Raw genomic sequence first — 20929 nt, 5'->3', positions numbered from 1 at the left:
CAAAAAAAAAAAAAAAAAAAAAAAGTTCAAATGCTTGTATTGATAATGAAGTATATGATATTATTTGTCCACATGTAACTAAATAAGGAAACTTGCTAAAGAAAGGAGAATAGCAAAAATATTATATGCTATCCTTTCATTATTAATGCTAATTTGAAAGCTTGAAATGAGCAGACAACTCAATATTTTCCAACATGCATCATGTTAGCTTTTAATTCATTAGCTGTCTTTTCCTACTGTTTGCTTTCTTGCTGTGGTCTACATTTTATACTGGTGCTACAGAGCTATGTGAAAGGATTATGCTGCCCCACTTTAGTCCCAGGAAATAGAACTGCTATGAATTATTAATAGTATTGGCTTTCTAATGCTTTGATTTCACCTCTTTGTTTCAGAGAAGGATATTAGTTAAATGGGGTTTTTTTTTTTTTTTTTTTTTTTTTTTTTTTTTTACCACTCCAGGAGCTTACTACATTTTGTAGGAAATGCTGACTTGAGTTATAGAAAAGATAGCCTTATGTTGATTTCCGCCTCTACCTGTGATGGATCCTCCAACCATTCCACTCCTCTGTATCCTCGCTTAGTGATAGGTTAATAGGGAAGTTTTCAAACTGTGCTCTTCAGAGCCCTTGGGATTCCCCAGTGGTTCTCGAGGTGCAGCTGGCAGAGAGAAAGGCCTGGGGGGGAAGGTTCTGCACCCCCGGGCCCCAACCATTCCCTTGTTCAGAGAAGCACTTCACTCCTGCTATAAGCAGTAAGCTTTTGTGCAAGATTATGTTGGAAGAAAGGATTCTTTTCTTTAAAAAGGAGCTTAAAAATCCTGAATTAATACAGCAAATACAATAAATAGGTGTCTGTACATCTTTGGGATACTAAGAAAAATGTCTAAGGATTTTTATTGGATAATCACAACATGTATGAGCATATACAACCAATCGTGCGCTGAATTTGACCAAGGTGGCGGCATATCAGGTGACTGGGTTTGCAGGATGGACTTGGCCCTCTTATGGTGTTGAGATAGTCACCCTGAACTGAGTGGAGTCGGTTACTATGTTTATTTATGTAGTGAGTAAACTCACAATCACAAGAAATGCAGTAAAATCTGGGGGTTGGCAAAAATATTGATACATGGGCTTCCCTGGTGGCGCAGTGTTGAGAGTCAGCCTGCCGATGCAGGGGACACGGGTTCGTGCCCTGGTCCAGGAAGATCCCACATGACGCCGAGCGGCTAGGCCCATGAGCCATGGCCGCTGAGCCTGTGTATCCGGAGCCTGTGCTCTGCAACAGGAGAGGCCACAACAGTGAGAGGCCACAAGAGTGAGAGGCCCATGTACCACAAAAAAAAAAAAAAAAATATATATATATATATATAGAGAGAGAGAGAGAGATAGATAGATAGATAGATAGGTAGATAGATGGATAGATACACGGACAGATTCCCATGAACCACAGGCTTATATTCAGCTTATTAGGTCGATCCATAGGCTTCTAACTTTCTTTAAGAAACTGAATATTGTCATTATTTGAATTATTTCATAGGGGACTTCCATCAGCAAAATATTTACTCATTTTCTGTAATAAGAGCAACTTAATTTCTTTACCTTTCAAAGAGTGGGGGAAAAAAAGCAGGAGGGTTTTGTTTTGTGTGAGGTAAAAATCAAAGAGTTAACAGGTCGTGCTCAGGGTTCCTTTCTGTGTGTGGACTGTGTAGTCCCTATACAGTCTATGCCCCTTCCTCTCATGCATGGAAGCTATAGACCTGAGGAGGGCAGGCAGGTGACAAAGACTCCATTCATTCAGTAAATATGTTTTGAGTGCCCATTATCACTGGGCATCATGCTAGATGTTGGGGATACAACAGTGTGTAAGACTCTGACACTGCCTTCTTAGAATTTGCATTCTAATGTGGAGGAGGCACGTAGTGAATACATAAACAGTCATATAAACATAGCAATTACAGAATGTGGCAATTCCCATGATATACACAATAGCATGGGAGTGGGGCCCTTTTTAGATAGGGGCAGTCAAAGTAAGGTCTCAGGGCAAAAACCTCAGTGCATTTTAGAAGGCCACAGCTGGCCTCTTTGCTGGCTGCTAAGGCCATAAATGTGTGGCACTTACTGTACTTGACAGCTAAATGTGTGCCATCAGCACCCACAAATTAGAGACAATGCTGTGGAAACCCTGAGGGGACCAATAGTTGGTGATTCTCTGAACAGGAACAGAAAAACACAGCACAGTTAATTTATTAAATGAAGAGATTTTTCCTTGGTCACTTAACATTTATCAGCACTGTATTTTATTCATTTCTCTTTAATGCAAAGATGGCCTGAAGAATACTTAAAAGTAATATGTACAAGATCATTGTCCTTTGCCATTCCATAAACAATTGTTTTCACAACTGTGTACAGTTCTCATCAACCATGTAAGAAATGTATCCATAGTGGAATTCCTGTTTCTGTTATTTCTTTATAATTGTTAACGGCAACATGATTTTGGTAAGAGAATTAAACTTTACAAAAATTAGTTTTATTTTCAAAATTTCTACATAAGGCATTTATATTAGAGTGAAGGGAAGACATGGTTATCGAGTAACATGACTTCTGTCAATAGAATTTTCCAGCTTACATTCTCATTCTTTCATTTTTATTCATTGAACCTTCTTATTGTTTTTTAAAGCCTACCAGTGGATCATGTTGCTTAAATAAAAATACCTGAAAGATATATGCACACAAAGCAGACTCAGATTTACAGCAGAAATAATGGACTTGAGTCTTGTTCGAGAAAATACAATTCACCCATCCATCCAACCATCCATTCAATATTTACTGAGTCTATGAAACTGATAGGTAAAATATGCTGGAGTTAAGAGCGTGTATTAGTGTATTATGATCGTGTTGGGTGCACACAGTCCATGATTCAATCTTTCTCTGCATAGTTACTGTAGCAATTCTTTGAAAGGCATGTAAGTAGCCAAAATGTGGCTAGAGAAGCTAAAATAAAGAGCAAATTGAAATGATCCACTGTGTTAAAAATTGACTAACAAAATGAATTCTGGAAAAATACATGGGGTGGTTTACCTAGGCAACCACAAAGAAAAGAGAAACTATTATATCACCAAGGAAGTTCAGTAAGCCATCTGATTACAATATGAGAAATCACTAGTTTCTCTGTATACCAGTTTAAACATGATGATTAAAAAGCATCTTGTTCAAAACAGCAAGAAAAATAGAACGTATCTAAGTATAAACTTACCAAGAAATATACAGGACCTGAATTGAAGCAAAGAAAATTTTAATGAGGAACATAAAGACTTGAACAAAAGTAGACAAAATTGTTACTTTTTTTAATACAGTTTTCTGGAAGTTTAATAATTTTTTGAAGTAATTCAAGATCAGTCAAGAGAATGTATTTCTTTTTTCAAAAAAGACACAGTTTGGGGCTTCCCTGGTGGCGCAGTGGTTGAGAGTCCGCCTGCCGATGCAGGGGACACGGGTTCGTGCCCGGTCCGGGAAGAACCCACATGCCGCGGAGCTGCTGGGCATGGCCGCTGAGCCTGCGCGGCGGGAGACTGTGCTCCGCAACAGGAGAGGCCACAACAATGAGAGGCCCGCGTACCCAAAAAAAAAAAAAAAAAAAAAAAAGACATAGTTTGATTTAAATCACTGTAGTTGGTTTCTAAGTGGGTTTTTAAAAATAATTTACATAGATTTCTTTTTTGTCTTGCTTTATGAGAAATACTGATCAGCATATTGCTTCTTTGAAAAGGGGGGGTCAAATCACCCAATTCTTTGTGAGAAATATTTATTGACTTCACTTTATTCATAATCAATACTCTATTCATAAATACTTTTTTTTTTTTTTTTTTTTTTTTTTTTGCGGTACGCGGGCCTCTCCCTGTTGTGGCCTCTCCCGTTGCAGAGCACAGGCTCCGGACGCACAGGCTCAGTAGTTGTGGCTCACGGGTCCAGCCGCTCCATGGCATGTGGGATCTTCCCGGACCGGGGCATGAACCCATGTCCCCTGCATTGCAGCAGGCGGACTCTCAACCACTGCGTCACCAGGGAAGCCCCATAAATACTTTTTATTCATAAATATTCATGAAAAAGTAAAAGCAATATTGAATAATTTAAATACATATAACAAATTATTTTTAAATTTTTATTTTATATTGGAGTAGAGTTGATTAACAAGGTTGTGTTAGTTTCAGGTGTACAGCAAAGTGATTCAGTTGTACATATACATGTATCTATTCTTTTTCAAATTTTTCTCCCATTTAGGTTATTACAGAAGACTGAGCAGAGTTCCCTATGCTATACAGTAGGTCCTTGTTGGTCATCTATTTTAAATATAGCAGTGTGTATATGTCAATCCCAACCTCCCAGTTTATCCCTCCTCCGCCCCCCCAGCCACCTTTTTCCCTTTGGTAACTGTAAGTTTGTTTTCTAAGTCTGTGAGTCTATTTCTGTTTTGTAAGTAAGTTCATTTGTATCTTTTTTTTTTTTTTTAGATTCCACATATAAGTGATATGATATGATATTTATCTTTCTCTGTCTCAGTTACTTCACTTAGTATGATAATCTCCAGGTCCAACCATGTTACTGCAAATGCATTATTTCATTCTTTTAATGGCTGAGTAATATTCTGTTGTATATATGTAGCACATCTTCTTTATCCGTTCATCTGCTGATGGACATTTAGATTACTTCCATGTCTTGGCTATCATAGACAGCACTGCAATGAACATTGGAGTGCATGTATCCTTTCAAACCATGCTTCTCTCTGGATATATGCCCAGGAGGGGGATAGCTGGATCATATGGTAGCTCACTTTTTAGTTTTTTAAGTGAACGTCCATACTGTTCTCCACAGTGGATGTACCGATTTACATTCCCACCAACAGTGAACCTCACTTTTCCCCACAACTTCTCCAGCATTTATTGTTTGTAGACTTTTTGATGATGTCCATTCTCACCAATGTGAGGTGATATCTCATTATACTTTTGATTTTCATTTCTCTAATAATTAGCAATGTTGAGCATCTTTTCATGTGCCTTTTGTTCATCTGTATGTCTTCTTTGGAGAAATGTCTATTCAGATCTTCTGCCTATTTTTTGATTGGGTTGTTTTTTATGATATGGAGCTGCATGAGCTGTTTGCAGGTTTCGGAGATTAATCCCTTGTCAGTCGCATCATTTTCAAATATTTTCTCACATTCTGTGGGGTGTCTTTTCATTTTGTTTATGGTTTCCTTTGCTGTGCAAAAGCTTTTGAGTTTAATTAGGTCCCATTTATTTTTGTTTTTATTTCCATTACTCTAGGAGATGTATCAAAAAAGATATTGCTGTGATTTATGTCAGACTGCTTTTCCTATGTTTTCCTCTAAGAGTTTTATAGTATCAGTTCTTACATTTAGGTCTTTAATCCATTTTGAGTTTATTTTTGTGTATGGTGTTAAAGAATGTTCTGATTTCATTTTTTTACATGTAGCTGTCCAGTTTTCCCAGCACCACTTATTGAAGAGACTGTCTTTCCTCCATTGTACAATCTTGCCTCCTTTATTGTAGATTAATTGACCATAGGTGTGTGGGTTTATTTCTGGGCTTTCTATCCTGTTCCATTGATCTGTATTTCTGTTTTTGTGCAAGTACCATACTGTCTTGATGGCTGTAGCTTTGTAGTATAGTCTGAAGTCAGGGAGCCTGATTCCTCTGGCTCCATTTTTCTTTCTCAAGATTGCTTTGGCTATTCGGGGTCTTTTGTGTCTTCATACAAATTAAGATTTTTTTGTTCTAGTTCTGTGAAAAATGTCATTGGTAATTTGATAGGGTTTGCACTGAATCTTTAGATTGCTGTGGGTAGTAAAGTCATTTTGAGAATATTGATTCTTCCAACCCAAGAAATGGTATATCTTTCCATCTGTTTGTGTCATCTTTGATTTCTTTCGTTAGTGTCCTATAGTTTTTGGAGAACAGGACTTTTGTCTCCTCAGGTAGTTTATTCTTAGGTATTTTATTCTTTTTGAGGTGATGGTAAATGGGAGTATTTCTTTAATTTCTCTTTCTGATCTTTCATTGTTAGTGTATAGGAATGCAAGAGATTTTTGTGCATTAATTTTGTATCCTGCAACTTTACCAAATTCATTGATGAGCTCTAGTAGTTTTCTCATCGCATCTTTAGGATTTTCTATGTATAGTATCATGTTGTCTGCAAACAGTGACAGTTTTACATCTTTTCCAATTTGGATTCCTTTTATTTCTTTTTCTTCTCTAATTGCCATGGCTAGGACTTCCAAAACTACGTTGAATAAAAGTGGTGAAAGTGGAAATCCTTGTGTTGTTCCTGATCTTAGTGGAAATGCGTTCAGATTTTCAGCATTGAGAATGATGTTGGCTGTGGGTTTGTCATATATGGCCTTTATTATGTTGAGATATGTTCCCTCTATGCCCACTTTCAGGAGAGTTTTTATCATAAATGGGTGTTGAATTTTGTCAAAAGCTTTTTCTGCATCTATTGAGATGATCATATGGTTTTTATTCTTCAATTTGTTGATGTGGTGTATCACACTGATTTGCAGATATTGAAAAATCCTTGCATCCCTGGGATAAATCCCACTTGATCATGGTGTATGAGCCTTTTAATGTATTGTTACATTCAATTCGCTAGTACTTTGTTGATGATTTTTTTTTTTTGCGGTACACGGGCCTCTCACCGCTGTGGCCTCTCCCGTTGCAGAGCACAGGCTCTGGATGCGCAGGCTCAGCAGCCATGGCTCTCGGGCCCAGCCGCTCCGCAGAATGTGGGATCTTCCCGGACCAGGGCACGAACCCACGTCCCCTGCAGCGGCAGGCGGACTCCCAACCACTGCACCACCAGAGCAGCCCTTTGTTGATGATTTTTGCATCTATGTTCATCAGTGGTATTGGTCTGTAATTTTCTTTTTTCCTGGTATCTTTGTCTAGTTTTGGTATCAGGGTGATGAGGGCCTCAGAATGAGTGGGCGTGTTCCTTCCTGTGCAATTTTTTGGAATAGTTTAAAAAGGATAAACTTTTCTCTGAATGTTTGATAGAATTCACCTGTGAAGCCACCTAGTCCTGGACTTTTGTTTGTTGGGAGTTTTTAAATCATGGTTTCTATTTCAGTACTTGTGATTGGTCTGTTCATATTTTCTATTTCTTCCTGGTTCAGTCTTGGGAGATTGTACCTTTCTAAGAATTTGTCCATTTCTTCTACATTGTCCATTTTATTGGCATATAGTTGCTTGTAGTACTTTGTATTTCTGTGGTGTCCACTGTAACTTCTCCTTTTTCATTTCTAATTTTATTGATTTGAGTCCTCTCTTTTCTTTCTTGATGAGTCAGGCTAAAGTTTTATCAATTTTGTTTATCTTTTCAAAGAACTAGATTTTAGTTTCATTGATCTTTTCTATTTTTTTCTTTGTCTCTATTTCATTTATTTCTGCTCTGATCTTTATGATTCCTTTCGTTTTATCACTTTGGGTTTTGTTTGTTCTTCTTTCTCTAGTTGCTTTAGATGTAAGGTTAGATTGAGGAAAGAACCTCATTTTAGATGCCTATATATGCACTAGAGTATCTAGAATATACCTTGCATACAGTGCTACTTAAATACTTATTGAATTGAATTAATGGGTACTATTGGATTATGTGGTTCTTTTACACATTAACGGGGAGTGGGAAAATATATATATCTCATTCCAATCACATCCTCACTAATTAGATAAAAATTTGTGACTAGTTATTTTTTGGCTAGGAGAACTCTTATGTCTGCCATCTCCAGACCTGAGCCACCCCTATCAAGGGCAACGGCAGCACATGAAGAGTGAGGTCTTAGGGCTTGCCAAGTGACGTGAGTAGGCAGGTCAGGCAAGACAGTTCCTAGCAACATGGATGACATGTGTGGAGCCATGGCACAGAGTGACCCTCCCCCTGACACATACACACACACACACACACACACACACACACACACACACACACACACACACAGTGTAAACAGAGCTGACTCACCTAATAGCATGACCATTCTGCTCCTACCAGTGGTGTAAATTCCTCCTTGGCCATAGGTCTAGCCAGTGAAGAAGTTCTTGGTGGTGTTGAAGATCAACTACAGGTAGATAGTCAAGCTCTCAACTAGTTAAATACACAGAGCTCTGGTGGATTAGTCATTGCAGCTTTGATGTCCACTAGTCCAAGTCCTGGACTCACTGGTTCAAGTTCCTCTCTTCTTCTCTCTGGAGCCCATTCAAATATGGCTTTCACTCCACCAAAACTGTTCTTGTCAAGGTCATCAGTGACCCCTGTGTTACTAAACACAATGGTCAGGGCTTCCCTGGTGGCGCAGTGGTTGAGAGTCCGCCTGCCAATGCAGGGAACACGGGTTCGTGCCCCGGTCTGGGAAGATCCCACATGCTGCGGAGCGGCTGGGCCTGTGAGCCATGGCCGCTGAGCCTGCGCGTCCGGAGCCTGTGCTCCGCAACGGGAAAGGCCACAACAGTGAGAGGCCCATGTACCGCAAAAAAAAAAACAAAAACCAAAAAACCATAAACACAATGGTCAATTCTCAGTCCTCACCTTACTTGACCTGCCGGCAATGTTGCCCCAGTTGATCTCTCCCTGTTCCCAGAGGGCTTCATTTGACTCTCAGGACACAGTGCTCTCCCAGTTTTTCTCCTACCTCACTGGATGCTTTCTTTTCCTTTGCTGGTTCTACTTCCTGAGCTCTTAACATTGGGATGCCCTACAGTGCAGTCTGTGGACCTCTTTCCTTTTCTATCTACATTCATTTTCTTGGTGATCCCATCCATTCTTATGGCTTTCAATGCTATCTACAGACAAATTCCAAATTTCATCTCTCCAGATTCATAGATCCAGCTGCCTACTCAACATCTCATTTAGATGTTTAACAGACATCTCAAATTTAACATTCCATAATTGAACTTCTGATCTTCCCCCAAATCTGCTCTTCTCACAGTCTCTCCATTTCAGTAAATGACAATTCCATCCTGTAGTTTTTCAAACCAATTGTAGTTTTTCAAACCAATAACCCTGGTATCATCCTTCAGTCTCCTCTTTTTCTCACACCCACATCCAATCTGTCAGCAAATCCATTGACTACACCTTCACAGTATATCCAGAATCTGATCACTGTCACCACCACCACTGCTCCTACCCTGGGCAAGTTACTTAACTCTTCTGTGTCTCTTTCCTCATCAGTAACTTAGGAGGACTAATGGACTATAGCTTACAGGGTTAATGTGTGGATTAAAGGAAATAGTGTATGTAAAGAACTTAGCACAGGGCTGAGCAAACGGGTAGTGCTTCATAAATGTTAGCTTTTATTTCTATTGGCCTTTCTTTTCTAGAAGGTTTCAAGGAGATTTGACTGGTAATGTTGAAGCCATCGGCCCTTTTCATAATAACTGAACTTCATTCTTCAACATATGCAATTTTGATTTTTAAGATTTCAACTAAATGAGTTGAAGAAAAGAAAATGTTGCTGTGCTGATGGCTTAGCTTATGAAACAGAACAAAAGTAAAAGCTCACCTTACCCAGAAAAATTGTCACAAATAAGAATCAAGAAGGGGGCTAAAACAAACTACTATTTGTAAAATAAATAAGATACAAGGATGTAATGTACAGCACAGGGAAAATAGACAATATTTTATAATAACTTTAAGTGGAGTGTAATCTATAAAATATTGAATCACTATGTTGTACACCTGAAACTAATATAATATTGTAAATCCACTACATGCCAATAATAGAGTTAAATAACACAAGGGCAATCTTGAATCACTGTCATTCTTCTCCAGCCTGATTAAGAGTAATTTTCAGCTAGTCAGACAACTTTAGCTTAGAAAATATTCTTAATTCAAGGTTATGTGAGATTGCTACATATGATACTGCACAGCTGTACACAGCACTAGCTTCACAACCTCAAAGACTTTTGGGGATATGAGGAAACTTGTAGACTGTTTCTACAACTGGGATAACAGCCATCATTTGTATAAAACTGCCTCCTATTATTATTAACCTGTAGTCCCACTTAATCTGAAACCCCAACTAATTATTAGTAGGTAGAGAGATTCTGGAAAATCCTTAACAATATCTGAGGTGTTAGCGATATTACAGTAATCTTGGAATTTATATGAAGCATCTCAGTAAGCACAAAATGTATAAATTATCACTTATTAGTGATATCATGTATAAATTAGACACATGATATCACTAATAAGAAAAAACACTATATAAGCAGAAGTTTCAGAACATTTACTCTGTCTCTTTAATGCACTTTGCTAATATATATGGTAAGAAATGGTTTTTGAATAGATAAGAAAAATATTCATCTTATTTTAATGTTTAAATAAAGAATAAATGTGATTTTTCCATATTCTTTCATTCTTTCTCTCTCTCTCTCTCTCTCTCATTCTGCACATACATATATATAATCTACCATGTGCTGGGTAAGGAGAAAAACTCATGGTGCATTGTTTTTCTTCTTTATAAAAATATTTTTATCCTTTTGCACACAAGACCTAGGTAGTAATGGCATCGGATGTTTTAAGAGGAGGGAAATAACCCCAATATGAAATCATCCGGAGTTGACTGTGCTTAATTTGTCATTAGCTTTTCTTTGTCCACATTTAATTATATGTTAAACTCTGTGGTATTCTGATATAAAATTTTCACGTTGTACAAATCATGTATATGTTTCACATTATATGCAGAAGTTACTTAGTAAACGTAAACTCCCATTATTACTCATCGTGGGATCATTTTAGCTAGTCTATATACACTTAAATGCTAATTTTTGTTTATTTTTTGTAGGAAGTCCTGGCTGAGCAATGTTGGAAGTCCTAGTTCTCGCATCGATCGCACGACCTTTTACAATGAAAAAACCATCTCTAAACTTGAATACTCTAATTTTAATATTCGATACTAATAGGAGAAAAATTAAAATTGTAATGCTCATACTGCACAAAAGACACTTATGTATTCTTAAGTCTATATACTACAATGATAGTAGCAGAGTAGGGTAAAAAAAAGGAACTTTCTGTTCTGAAAGCTACAACATTATATGTTACTAAAAATGTCTGACACTGAAATAGTTTTGCTCAAATATGTTTTTAACAAGCCAAAACTTAGCACTCTAAAATTTAAAATGTCATTACAAAATATTTAATATGAATATTTTACTGTATTTAAACTTGTCTCTTGTAATCGTTAATTCTAATATGGCATAAATGTTATTTGGCTGGACATAAAATAAAGTTAACCATGTAAAAATTATTTTTAGGTATTGTTGTCTGAATTGCATTCTAAAATCTCTGAATAATAATTTGTTGTTAAAGTTGAATAATTTGTTTAATAACAACAACAACAAAATAACCAGTAGTTAGATATAAATGTATATGATGATCAGCATAGCCCTAAAATCAATAGTTTCAAAAACTCTGGTTAAATGAGAACATGACTCAGTACTTCGGCTGAAAGTACTTAATGCTTTCTAGGAACTATATTGTTCTGTACAGTGAACAGATGAGTGAAGAACCCACACTGGTAGTGTAGCAAGCTGCAAGGTTTATATCCACAACCACCCACAATGGATGGCCTATGAACCAGAAAAGGAACTGAGAGTCTAAATAAATCATACTATCCCCCAAACTTGGCCTATCATCCGGGGATTTTCACATACAGTTGATAATTAAGCAACATAGTATTTTAAGGGGAAGGTTTATTTCTATACTACAGAATTATACTCTGGAAAATGGGAGACCTTTAACTCAAAATACTCGGGAATTTCAAATGTTGTAGGTATATACTTACATATTCCTTCAATGATTTACAAGTTTTTATAACAATGGAATCCATTAAAACAAAGGTTTACATGGAATTTTATACATAAAGCAAGTGGAAAAGGCCTAGAATGATTGAAATCGGGGTCCGTGGAGCCCTGCACACTTGGTCTCAGTCTTTCCTCCTGCATCTTATCCTCAGCAATTGTCCAATAATTTCAAATGCCTTGGGAATACAGGCTAGAAACCACCATTCTGTATCTATGGAGCAAATCTCTATTGCTACACTCCATGGCATAGAGAAAGAATTCAGGCCTCTCTTCTCTACCTGCTGCAAGATTAGAATTAAGGAGATGAAGCATGGGCTGACTTTTGTTCACCTGAATGGTTAATTCGATGAAAATATTGATATCAAATGTATATAAGCAGACAATACAACTTTAGGGAATGACATTTTTTTTTAACTTTCCAAATACACTTAAAGGAGTAAAGAACTTTCCTACTTTTTTAATACCATCACCACGTAAAGGAGACTCAACTGTGTTATTCGTTTGGGTTTTCCTCTCCCTGTTATTTACCCACTCCTGATTCAAGGAAGGTCGACAAGTCTTTAGCTCCTTTACCTCAAGGAGGGTTTTGGTGCCAGATTCCCTGAAGACGACTTTCCTTCCAAGGTTTCATTTTAAAGGGATCATTATGCTGTGAGTTGAGCAGAAAACAAACACTATGCCTTTAGCCGGTAAAAGAGAAGCAGAAGTGGCAAGAGCCAAGGGGACAACGAGATTATCCAAGACTTTGGAAAGGGACCAAAGGCAATGGATTTCCCACGAGATGGAGACCTGTGCCTTTCTCCCCAACAGCACCTCTGGGGGACAGCCAAATCTGAGAAGGAAACAGCTGTGGTCCACCCAGAGAAGCTAGATCCCAAGCCCAGGGGCTTCCAGTCCTAGCAAGATTCCTATCCCCAAAAGTGCTGCAAAGCATCCTGACTACAAGGGACCATGGTGGCTTGGATGGTAGTCATGGTAACTGGTATGGACAAGAGACTAGAGAAGTCTTTCCTGAATGTTCTCTCTACATTAGGCCCTTTACATGATCCTTTTGAGAGAGGGTACAAAGCACCAGGGAGGAAAGATTTAACTTCTCACCTCCCAGACAGGATGGGACTTGAAGCAGGCTCAATTTGACTTAGGGAAAATAAATAATTTCTTGCACAGTCAAGTTGAAAATAAAATCTATATCTCTACACATAGGAAGGCCAAATGATTTTAGAAAAATACGATCTCAGAAGTGATACCAATATGCCACTTTATTACCCTGATTTCCTCTGGTAGTTCCCTTCCCCAATCTCTTTATAAGAAAGTCACACTTTACTGGCACAATCTTCTAACTGCACAAAGTGAATCACATTAGTCAAGGTTGCTTAATGATTAATACATAACTAAGTTCTATTACGGGATGAAAAATATTGTAAATAATGATTAAAAATGGGTTCATAAATGGATGGAAAGCAAGAGAAAAAAAAGGTAAAGCAATCTCAAAAATGTGTTGAGACCACATAGCACATCTTAACAGTAAACTTAATGTGTCATATTTCATATTGAACTTACACAGGGACTTTTAAATTTACATATCATATTTTAGATAATAACAAACCTTGACAGGTTTAATTTTGCCAGAATTAGGCATTTTAAAAACCAACTAAGCAAAAGATGGGTCTCTACTTCAATGACTGTCAGCCAGGAGTCTCAACACCCCACATGCCCACAACCTCCTCAAGAAACAACACATCAGAATTAGGGGTATATGATTTGTTAAAGCATGTAACTATTTTTCATACTTATAAAAATATGCCTATCTTTTAAAAAAGCTAACTCAAGAAGTAAAGCACTTGGCTGGAGGGAAGATGCAAAAGACAGACTCTTTTGCAGTCTGGGTGCATAGAAGCAACAGGGGTGTAGTAGAAACGGGAGATTTTTCTATTAAGAAGACCGTGGGCTTCTAAGCTTGAGAAGAAGCAATTCAACTTTCATGTGAGACTGTGAATCTCTAGGTACAAGGGAATTCCCTGCAGGCTGAAGAAGGCTTGTGCTTCAAAAGCAGGTGCTTATGTAAACAAAGAGCACAGAAGCACTGAAGGGGGAACTAAGAGGTGCAGGGTGGATATGGCCACAACACTCACTAGTTTGGCTTTTCTGGAAGTTGGTCACCATTTTCATAATGAAGCATTTTCAACTTTGTCTATCGAAGGAATCTTTCAGAAGCACCTGTCTCTAAACTCATAAAGACAACAGAAAAAGCAATCCAATTCCAAAATTTAGCTTGTATTTGGAAATATATAGTCCACAAATATTTTTCATATAGTACTTTTCCCTGGCCTCCATTAATACAGATATCAAAGAATGTTCACTACTTGTTAAAAGGACGAGATTTTCATGTCTGGAACTAATTTGGGGAACTGAATATAGGAAGTGTGGTATGGTAGAGGATATTCTGCTCTAGGAATCAGAACACCCGCATTCTGGGCCCAGCCCACCCATTAATTAGCTGTGTGCCTAGGTGCCCTCAATGGCAAAGTCAAGAATTGGGACTTCTCCCAGGATTCCAGTAAGACAGAGACCTCCCAGGAAGTGGTACCAGGAGAACTACAGAAAGGCAATGAGGAAGCTGGGCAGCCAACAGTCCCAATCAGACAAGTCCTACTCTCATCTCTTTCCTATATTAGGATTCTCCATAAGACATATTTTGAGAAGAATTCTGCCTCAAACAAAAAACCGAAAAGAAACAAAAACAACAAAGACACTGAATTTAGCATCCGGGGTCTTTTCTAAATTTTTATAAATGCTAAACTCAAATGCATTGCCCATTCTCTTGATTACTTTTGTCAAGCCAGTGTGGTAGGTATAGTTTACCTGTAGCCATTTCCATTTTTGTGACAACTGAGCATTGAAAATAAATTTTTCTTTTTCATAGTAGCCTCCATAAAGGTCCATGATAACTAAAATATTTCTGAAAGTGATTCTCTGTTGTCTTTTGTTTCTATTTTGATGTTACCAAAATTTTTAAAATATGCAAGAGAAAATACAAATGTATAATTAGTGGCTTAATTAAAAAGTGTTTTATAAGCATATCTTGAAGATTTTAACTTAACATTTAGAATTATGTGTAAAAGGTAATTTTCCTCTTCTTAACGGGTTCAAGTGGTTTTGAATAAAACCAAAGTCTGATGAAAATTTAAAATTTTAGAATTAAAAAGTCTAGTTACTGTGTGATCTCATTAGCAGATTTTTCTGTAGAAAGTGGGTTCCCTCTTCTAGAAAGCAAGATTTATGCTTTCTCCTCCGCTGAAAGGTTGGATGTCTAAGATACTTCTTTCATCCTTAAACTACATTTTTCTTTCATTAGTTTTATTTTCCATGTTGCCACAATGAACTGTTCAAGAATCAGTGAATACAAGTTTCCAATGTGGTATCTTTTTGTTTTCTTCTAGCTTTTTACAAATACTAGAAGACACATAGAGAAAGAGAAGATGCAGGAAATTCACTGTATTGGAAATGTGGTGTCTGTTTCAAAACAGTTCTAAAGATCAAGAATCATAGTCAGTCATTTGACCATTTGCAAGTATTAAAGCAGAATTTCCACTGAATTCAGTGCATATTAATCTGGCTTAAGAACATGCCTGCAATATTTAACCGGAAATTGGCATAAAGTGGGTAGATGGTATGCACCATTATTTCTGAGATGCAGTATCTACAACAATCAGAAAAAGATGAGACAGAAATCCTTCTCCTCAGGTATTATTTTCCAGGGTAGTAAAAGAAGAATCAACCCTTCTCTCCCTTCTCTGATCCCAACTACTATTCTTTCTCCACTGATTGGGATAATAAAACTAAATCACAGCACACAGGGGAGAGAAGGAACAGGTAGTAGCCAATTGGGTAGTCCCTTTACTTAAAGCATGGAAGCCAAGGCAACGTAGCGCTGTTAAGTGTTCCTTTTATAATTATTCATACTTTATATGTTATTTTATATATCCTATATCTACGATGTATTTCATAATTTTTTTAAAAATTTAAGGTTCCTGAAAATCTCATAACAAAACAACAGCAAAATACTGGATTAGGGCAGATCAACGATTCTAAGGTTTTAGACCTGAGAGGGATAAACGGTCTGTTGGCAAATGCCAGTGTATAACCAAACTCTCCTCATTAAAAGATGAATAAATGGGGAAAAAAATCAATCTTGAAATTCAAAAGAGCACTACAGCCAAGGTAAATGGAATAATACCTCTTAGAATCAGAGGGAGTACCTATCTCTAAAAGTTATTTATTATAGGAAAAAATAAAATTTCAGGAAACATCTGCATATGTCCTCAATAGCATATAATGAAGGTTGATCTTTGAAAGAAGAGCCGGGAGCCACTGGGGAGAATATGTTCAGATTAAAATAAAATATATGGATTAAGGAAAATTAGTTGAAATATAAAATTCCATTCTGGAATTAGTAACTGGCAAATTTCAACAGTGATACAGAGCTGTGATTGTCAAACCCAGCTGATTATCAGAATTACCTCGGGAGCATTTTAAATAGACTTATTTATTACTAGGCTCCACCCCATACCTAATGAATCAGGATCTTCCAAAGGTTTTGTCCCTGAATCTGCAAGTTTTAAAATGTCCCCAGGTGATTTTGACAGTCTGGCAGTTTTAGGGAACACTGGTAAAGAGAATAATCTAAAAAGTTCATCAGGAAAAAGAGATGAAAATGTGAAAAAGAAAATTATTAATTTAGAAGAAAGAGAGCACTTATCTAACCCATCAATAAATCAATGATAGAAATTCATCTGGAAAAAGCAGAATAATTGAAAGAGAAGGAAAAATCAGTTATGATAGAAGAAAACTTTCTTAACGTAGATAACTATAACCTATACGGTATTAAGTTATACAGTTAGGAACAACTTAGGTTTTAAGCAAAAATTACTGAAAATAGGCCCATACATAAAGCATGGCTAAAAAATTAATTATTAAGATAAACAAAAAACCTCTAGCATTCACTTTAACAAGGACCTAATTGCTGCCCAGTAACTGTTCTGTTTCTCTAACCCATTCACTCTCCCACCCTCCTAGACAAGGATTTCACACCTACTCCTCACTCAGCCTTGGCTGTGATTTCTATTTCCAGCAGAAGAGAACTTCCCCCAAGCTTCTACCATTGCATTTACCTACCTACCCACATTTGTGTCCAAGTACTTCCTCCGCCTTCCTGCCTGTTACCATAGGCAAATTGTCTGGACACCTGGATGCCATACCCGCAAGGATGCTGCTCCTACCATTCTCACTTCCGCACCATCAATTTTTGTTTCCTATTGAATGAGTCTCTCCTACCCGTCTACACACATGCTGTTATTTGTTCCTCTCTTGACTCTTCCAACTACGGCCACATACCTCTTCCATTTATGGATAAACTCCTGGAAAACAGTTGTCTATACTTGCTGGAATCCAATCCCTCCACTCTCAAATCTGTTTCCATCATGCTTTTCTCCCCCACCTGTTAACACTCCTCATATTACCCCTAATGATTTCAGTTCAGCGTTTCTAACTCCACTGGGCAGTTCTCTGTCCTCCTCTTTACTTTAACCCATCAGTACTTGTTTTCACTTGGCTTCCTGGACATCACACTTTCTTGATTTTCCTTTCACCTCATTATTCACACCTTTTCAGTCTTCTTTTGTGTGATTCCTCCTCATTTCTATAATCTCAAATTTGGAGGATCTGAGAGCTCAGGCCCTGGACATCTTCTCTTCTTAATCTGTACTCATCCCTCTGGTAATATTATCCAGTCTCATAAATATAAATATTATGCACATGTTGACAACTCCAAAATTTACATCTCCCATCCAGGCTATTCTCTCAACTCCAGACTCATCTAACCCACAGCCTAGTCCATTTCCAATTGGACTTCTATTAGACATCTCAAATTTTAATGTCCCAAAACGAGTTCCTAATTTGCTCCTCTCACAGACTTATTTCACCTCACAGACTTACTTCACCTCAGCTGACGGCTCCTCCTACAAACTCTACACCTTTGTAGATGGTGGCAACACCTCATTTTGAGATGCTTAAGGCAAAAACTCAGGGCTAAAAAAATTCATCATTGACTTTTCTCTGTTGTTCATTCCCCTGTTGTCTCTGTCTTCAAACATCCATAATCTGCTTAAAAATAATCCAGTAGGAAGAAGGGAGGGCCAGAAAGTAGATGAAGGTATAGATAAGACACGATTAAACATGAGTTGACAGCCACTACGTGGCTCATAGAGGTTCCATAGACCATTCCCTCTCTTTTTGTTTTATATTTTCCACAGTAAAAAGTTTAAAAATATATGCTCAAATCTGAGCATCTTCACTAACTCTAAGGCAACACCCTTGATCTCAGTCATCATATAATAGCCTCCTAATTGAACTCCCTGCTTCTGCCTTTTCCCTCCTTCAGTCTATACTCAACACAGCATTGAGGGATACTGTTAAAAAGGAAATCAGATCACATCACTCCTCAGCTTGAAACCCTCTGATAGAAATCTATTTTACTCTCAGTAAAAGCCCAGATCATTTCTGGGCCCTAAACAATGTGGCGTCCCCTTGTTCTGTTGACCTTACCTCCTGCTGCTCTCTCCCTTGCTCCCCTGGCTCCAGCTACAAGGAACTCCTTGCGGTTCCTTGAATGCCCCAGGCACCCTCTGTGCCCAGCCCCTTCCACTTACTGTCTTCTCTGACTTGAATGCTCTTCTCCCAGACATCCACAGATATCACTTGCTTTTGCTCTTTGGGTAAATGTCACTTTATCAATGAGTCCTTCCCTGGCCACACTATTTAAATTGTCAAACACTCACTCCCCAAACTCCCTATTTACTTCTCTCCTTTACTTTCTCCATGGTGGTTATTACCATCTAACTAATATTCCATATTTTACTTATTTTCTTTCATCCCAATGTAAGCTACATTAGGCAGGAATTTGTGAAAGTTTGGACCCTGCTGTATCTGTAGCATCTACAATAATGCATGACCATAATAAGTGCCCAACAGTATTTGCTGAGTTAAATAGAGGAAAAGAAATATTCCTCCAAGGGCTTAAACTATTGTAAGATGACAGAGGTAAGACTGCATATTCATGATAATATATAAAAAATAGGTTAAATTCCTCTATAACAATTCCTCACATAAGCCAAGCACAGACACATAGAATAGACATATAGAATAAGGTGACAAAAACTTCCATTATTATCCACAATATAGTGATGGATTTAATCTCCCCTTGTAAACAACCAGAACACTGGACAAAATACATGGAACAACTGTTTTCAGGCAGTGCACAACAGGCAGTGCAGGACCGTGATCCCTGAGAAAAGGGGAGCAAATGAAGTGAGTCCTGAAATTGCCACAATTTTCCACCTAAAGGTGATTTCCAGACTGCAAGAGCAGGAAGGGAAAATCCAAACAGGACCTGGACGCCTTGCTAAAGAGCAGAGACAGAGGATGGAGGCTAGGTTACATGTGGCTAGTGACTACCATATTGGAGAGCACAACCCTAGATTGATGGGGGAAAATGGAAATAAATCCACTGAAATTGGACAGTGGTTATCTCCAGCTGGTAAGATTTTGCTTTATTTATATCTATGTTTACCAAATTTTTCTAGAATATGTATGTATCCCTTTTATAATATGAGAAAAAAACCTATTTAAAAATGTATACATTAAACTCCTAATACCTAATTTGGACTGATAAGCGGTGATTTCACCAGAAAATTTTTAGAATTAAACTATAATAGTATAAAAATTGAATTAGCACTTAATCCTTAAAAACAGTGTCTTTATCTGGATAGAAATTCCTATGCCAACAGAGTTTAGCAATGGAAATCTCATTTTACTTTAAGGAAGTCAGTTTTAAGTTTTCATGTTAAAGTGAAATCGGTAGTTTCTTTACAACGACAATATTTTGTCTGCACAGTGATGGATCTCGATAGGATTATTTGTAAGAAATACAAGAAAAGACATTCTATCTCAGAGACATAATGGAATTCTCTGACAATATAAAAATCTGTTAAATGTTGAAACTTTCAGTCATTTGTCTAAATGTATATCATAACTAAAAGGGAAAGAATTTGCACTTCAGTTGCATAAAATTTAACAAATATTTTAATAATTATAGAAAATAAAATTAGTTTAATGGACCTAAATGGAGATGAATAAAATTAATATTAGATTTAATGTTAGATATTTTTAGAAAGTTGAGGGGAAATACTGTAAATTCTTCCAATCTGTCTATGACGTCATTACATTCCTTCATACCAATTTGCTTCAATTTAGCAACAATAAAACCTCTTAATTGGCCCCATTAGTGCCTACAATATGCAGTCTGAATAATACATTTGAGACATCAGCATTCTGGTGTTTAGGCTGTAGCTTAACTGATTTTTAAAAGAATGCCAATGTCCCATTCATTTTATTGTTTCGTTCACTGTTTGAAAAGAGAGTGGGAAAAAAACCCATTAGCTCTTCTGAAATGTCAGCAAACGTGGGTAACTCTAAATGTTTAGAGCTGTCAATCCGTGGCACATCACATGTCTTTAATTCAGCAGCCTGTGTATACGTGGGCATCATTGCCAGCCATGAGTTCAAACTCTTTACTAATACAAGTTTAAATTCTACCTAGCACATCCTTCACTACTAAAAGTTTGGCTGCATTTTTAAGACAAAGCTTGGGTGTATTGAACAGTATTCACATGAGTAAATTTGAAAATATCGCTGAGATGTGAAAGAAGAGATCATTTTAATGTAAATATTTTCCCAAACCATAACATGCATTGTTTTTGAAGTGCTGGTTGTCCCTGAGTAGCTCACAATTTCAATAGAAAACAAGACATTCACAAACACACACCTAGAGTAAAATTCCAAGGTAATAAACAAATGATGTCATGGTACTATAGTCTGTGTGGTAGAAGTCCTGGAATTAAGGTCTGATGTTGTGTGCTTCCTTGATATCTGACGACATCGGGAGGGTCTCAAATGGCCTATAACTACAAGTTCTCTTTGCCAGGCTGCTCCCAGGGAAAGGGTCCTGTA

At 37.4% G+C, this 20929-nt stretch overlaps 1 protein-coding gene across 1 annotated transcript in view; it reads left to right on the top strand.

Moving 5' to 3' along the window:
* The window catches only part of ACYP2 (acylphosphatase 2), a 171698-nt gene extending 160239 nt beyond the window's left edge, over positions 1 to 11459 (top strand). The window contains exon 4 of the mRNA XM_007465686.1: positions 10846 to 11459. Coding sequence (XP_007465748.1) covers positions 10846 to 10960 — 115 coding nt within the window. The 3' untranslated portion in view covers positions 10961 to 11459. The remainder of the gene's footprint in view (positions 1 to 10845) is intronic.
* Positions 11460 to 20929: the final 9470 nt, after the last annotated feature.

This window comes from Lipotes vexillifer, unplaced genomic scaffold (genome assembly GCF_000442215.2).
Source record: "Lipotes vexillifer unplaced genomic scaffold, Lipotes_vexillifer_v1.1 scaffold77, whole genome shotgun sequence".
In the NCBI taxonomy this organism is placed as follows: domain Eukaryota; kingdom Metazoa; phylum Chordata; class Mammalia; order Artiodactyla; family Lipotidae; genus Lipotes; species Lipotes vexillifer.
The sequence above is the reverse complement of the archived record's forward strand: the minus strand, read 5'-3'. Positions and strand labels throughout refer to the sequence as shown.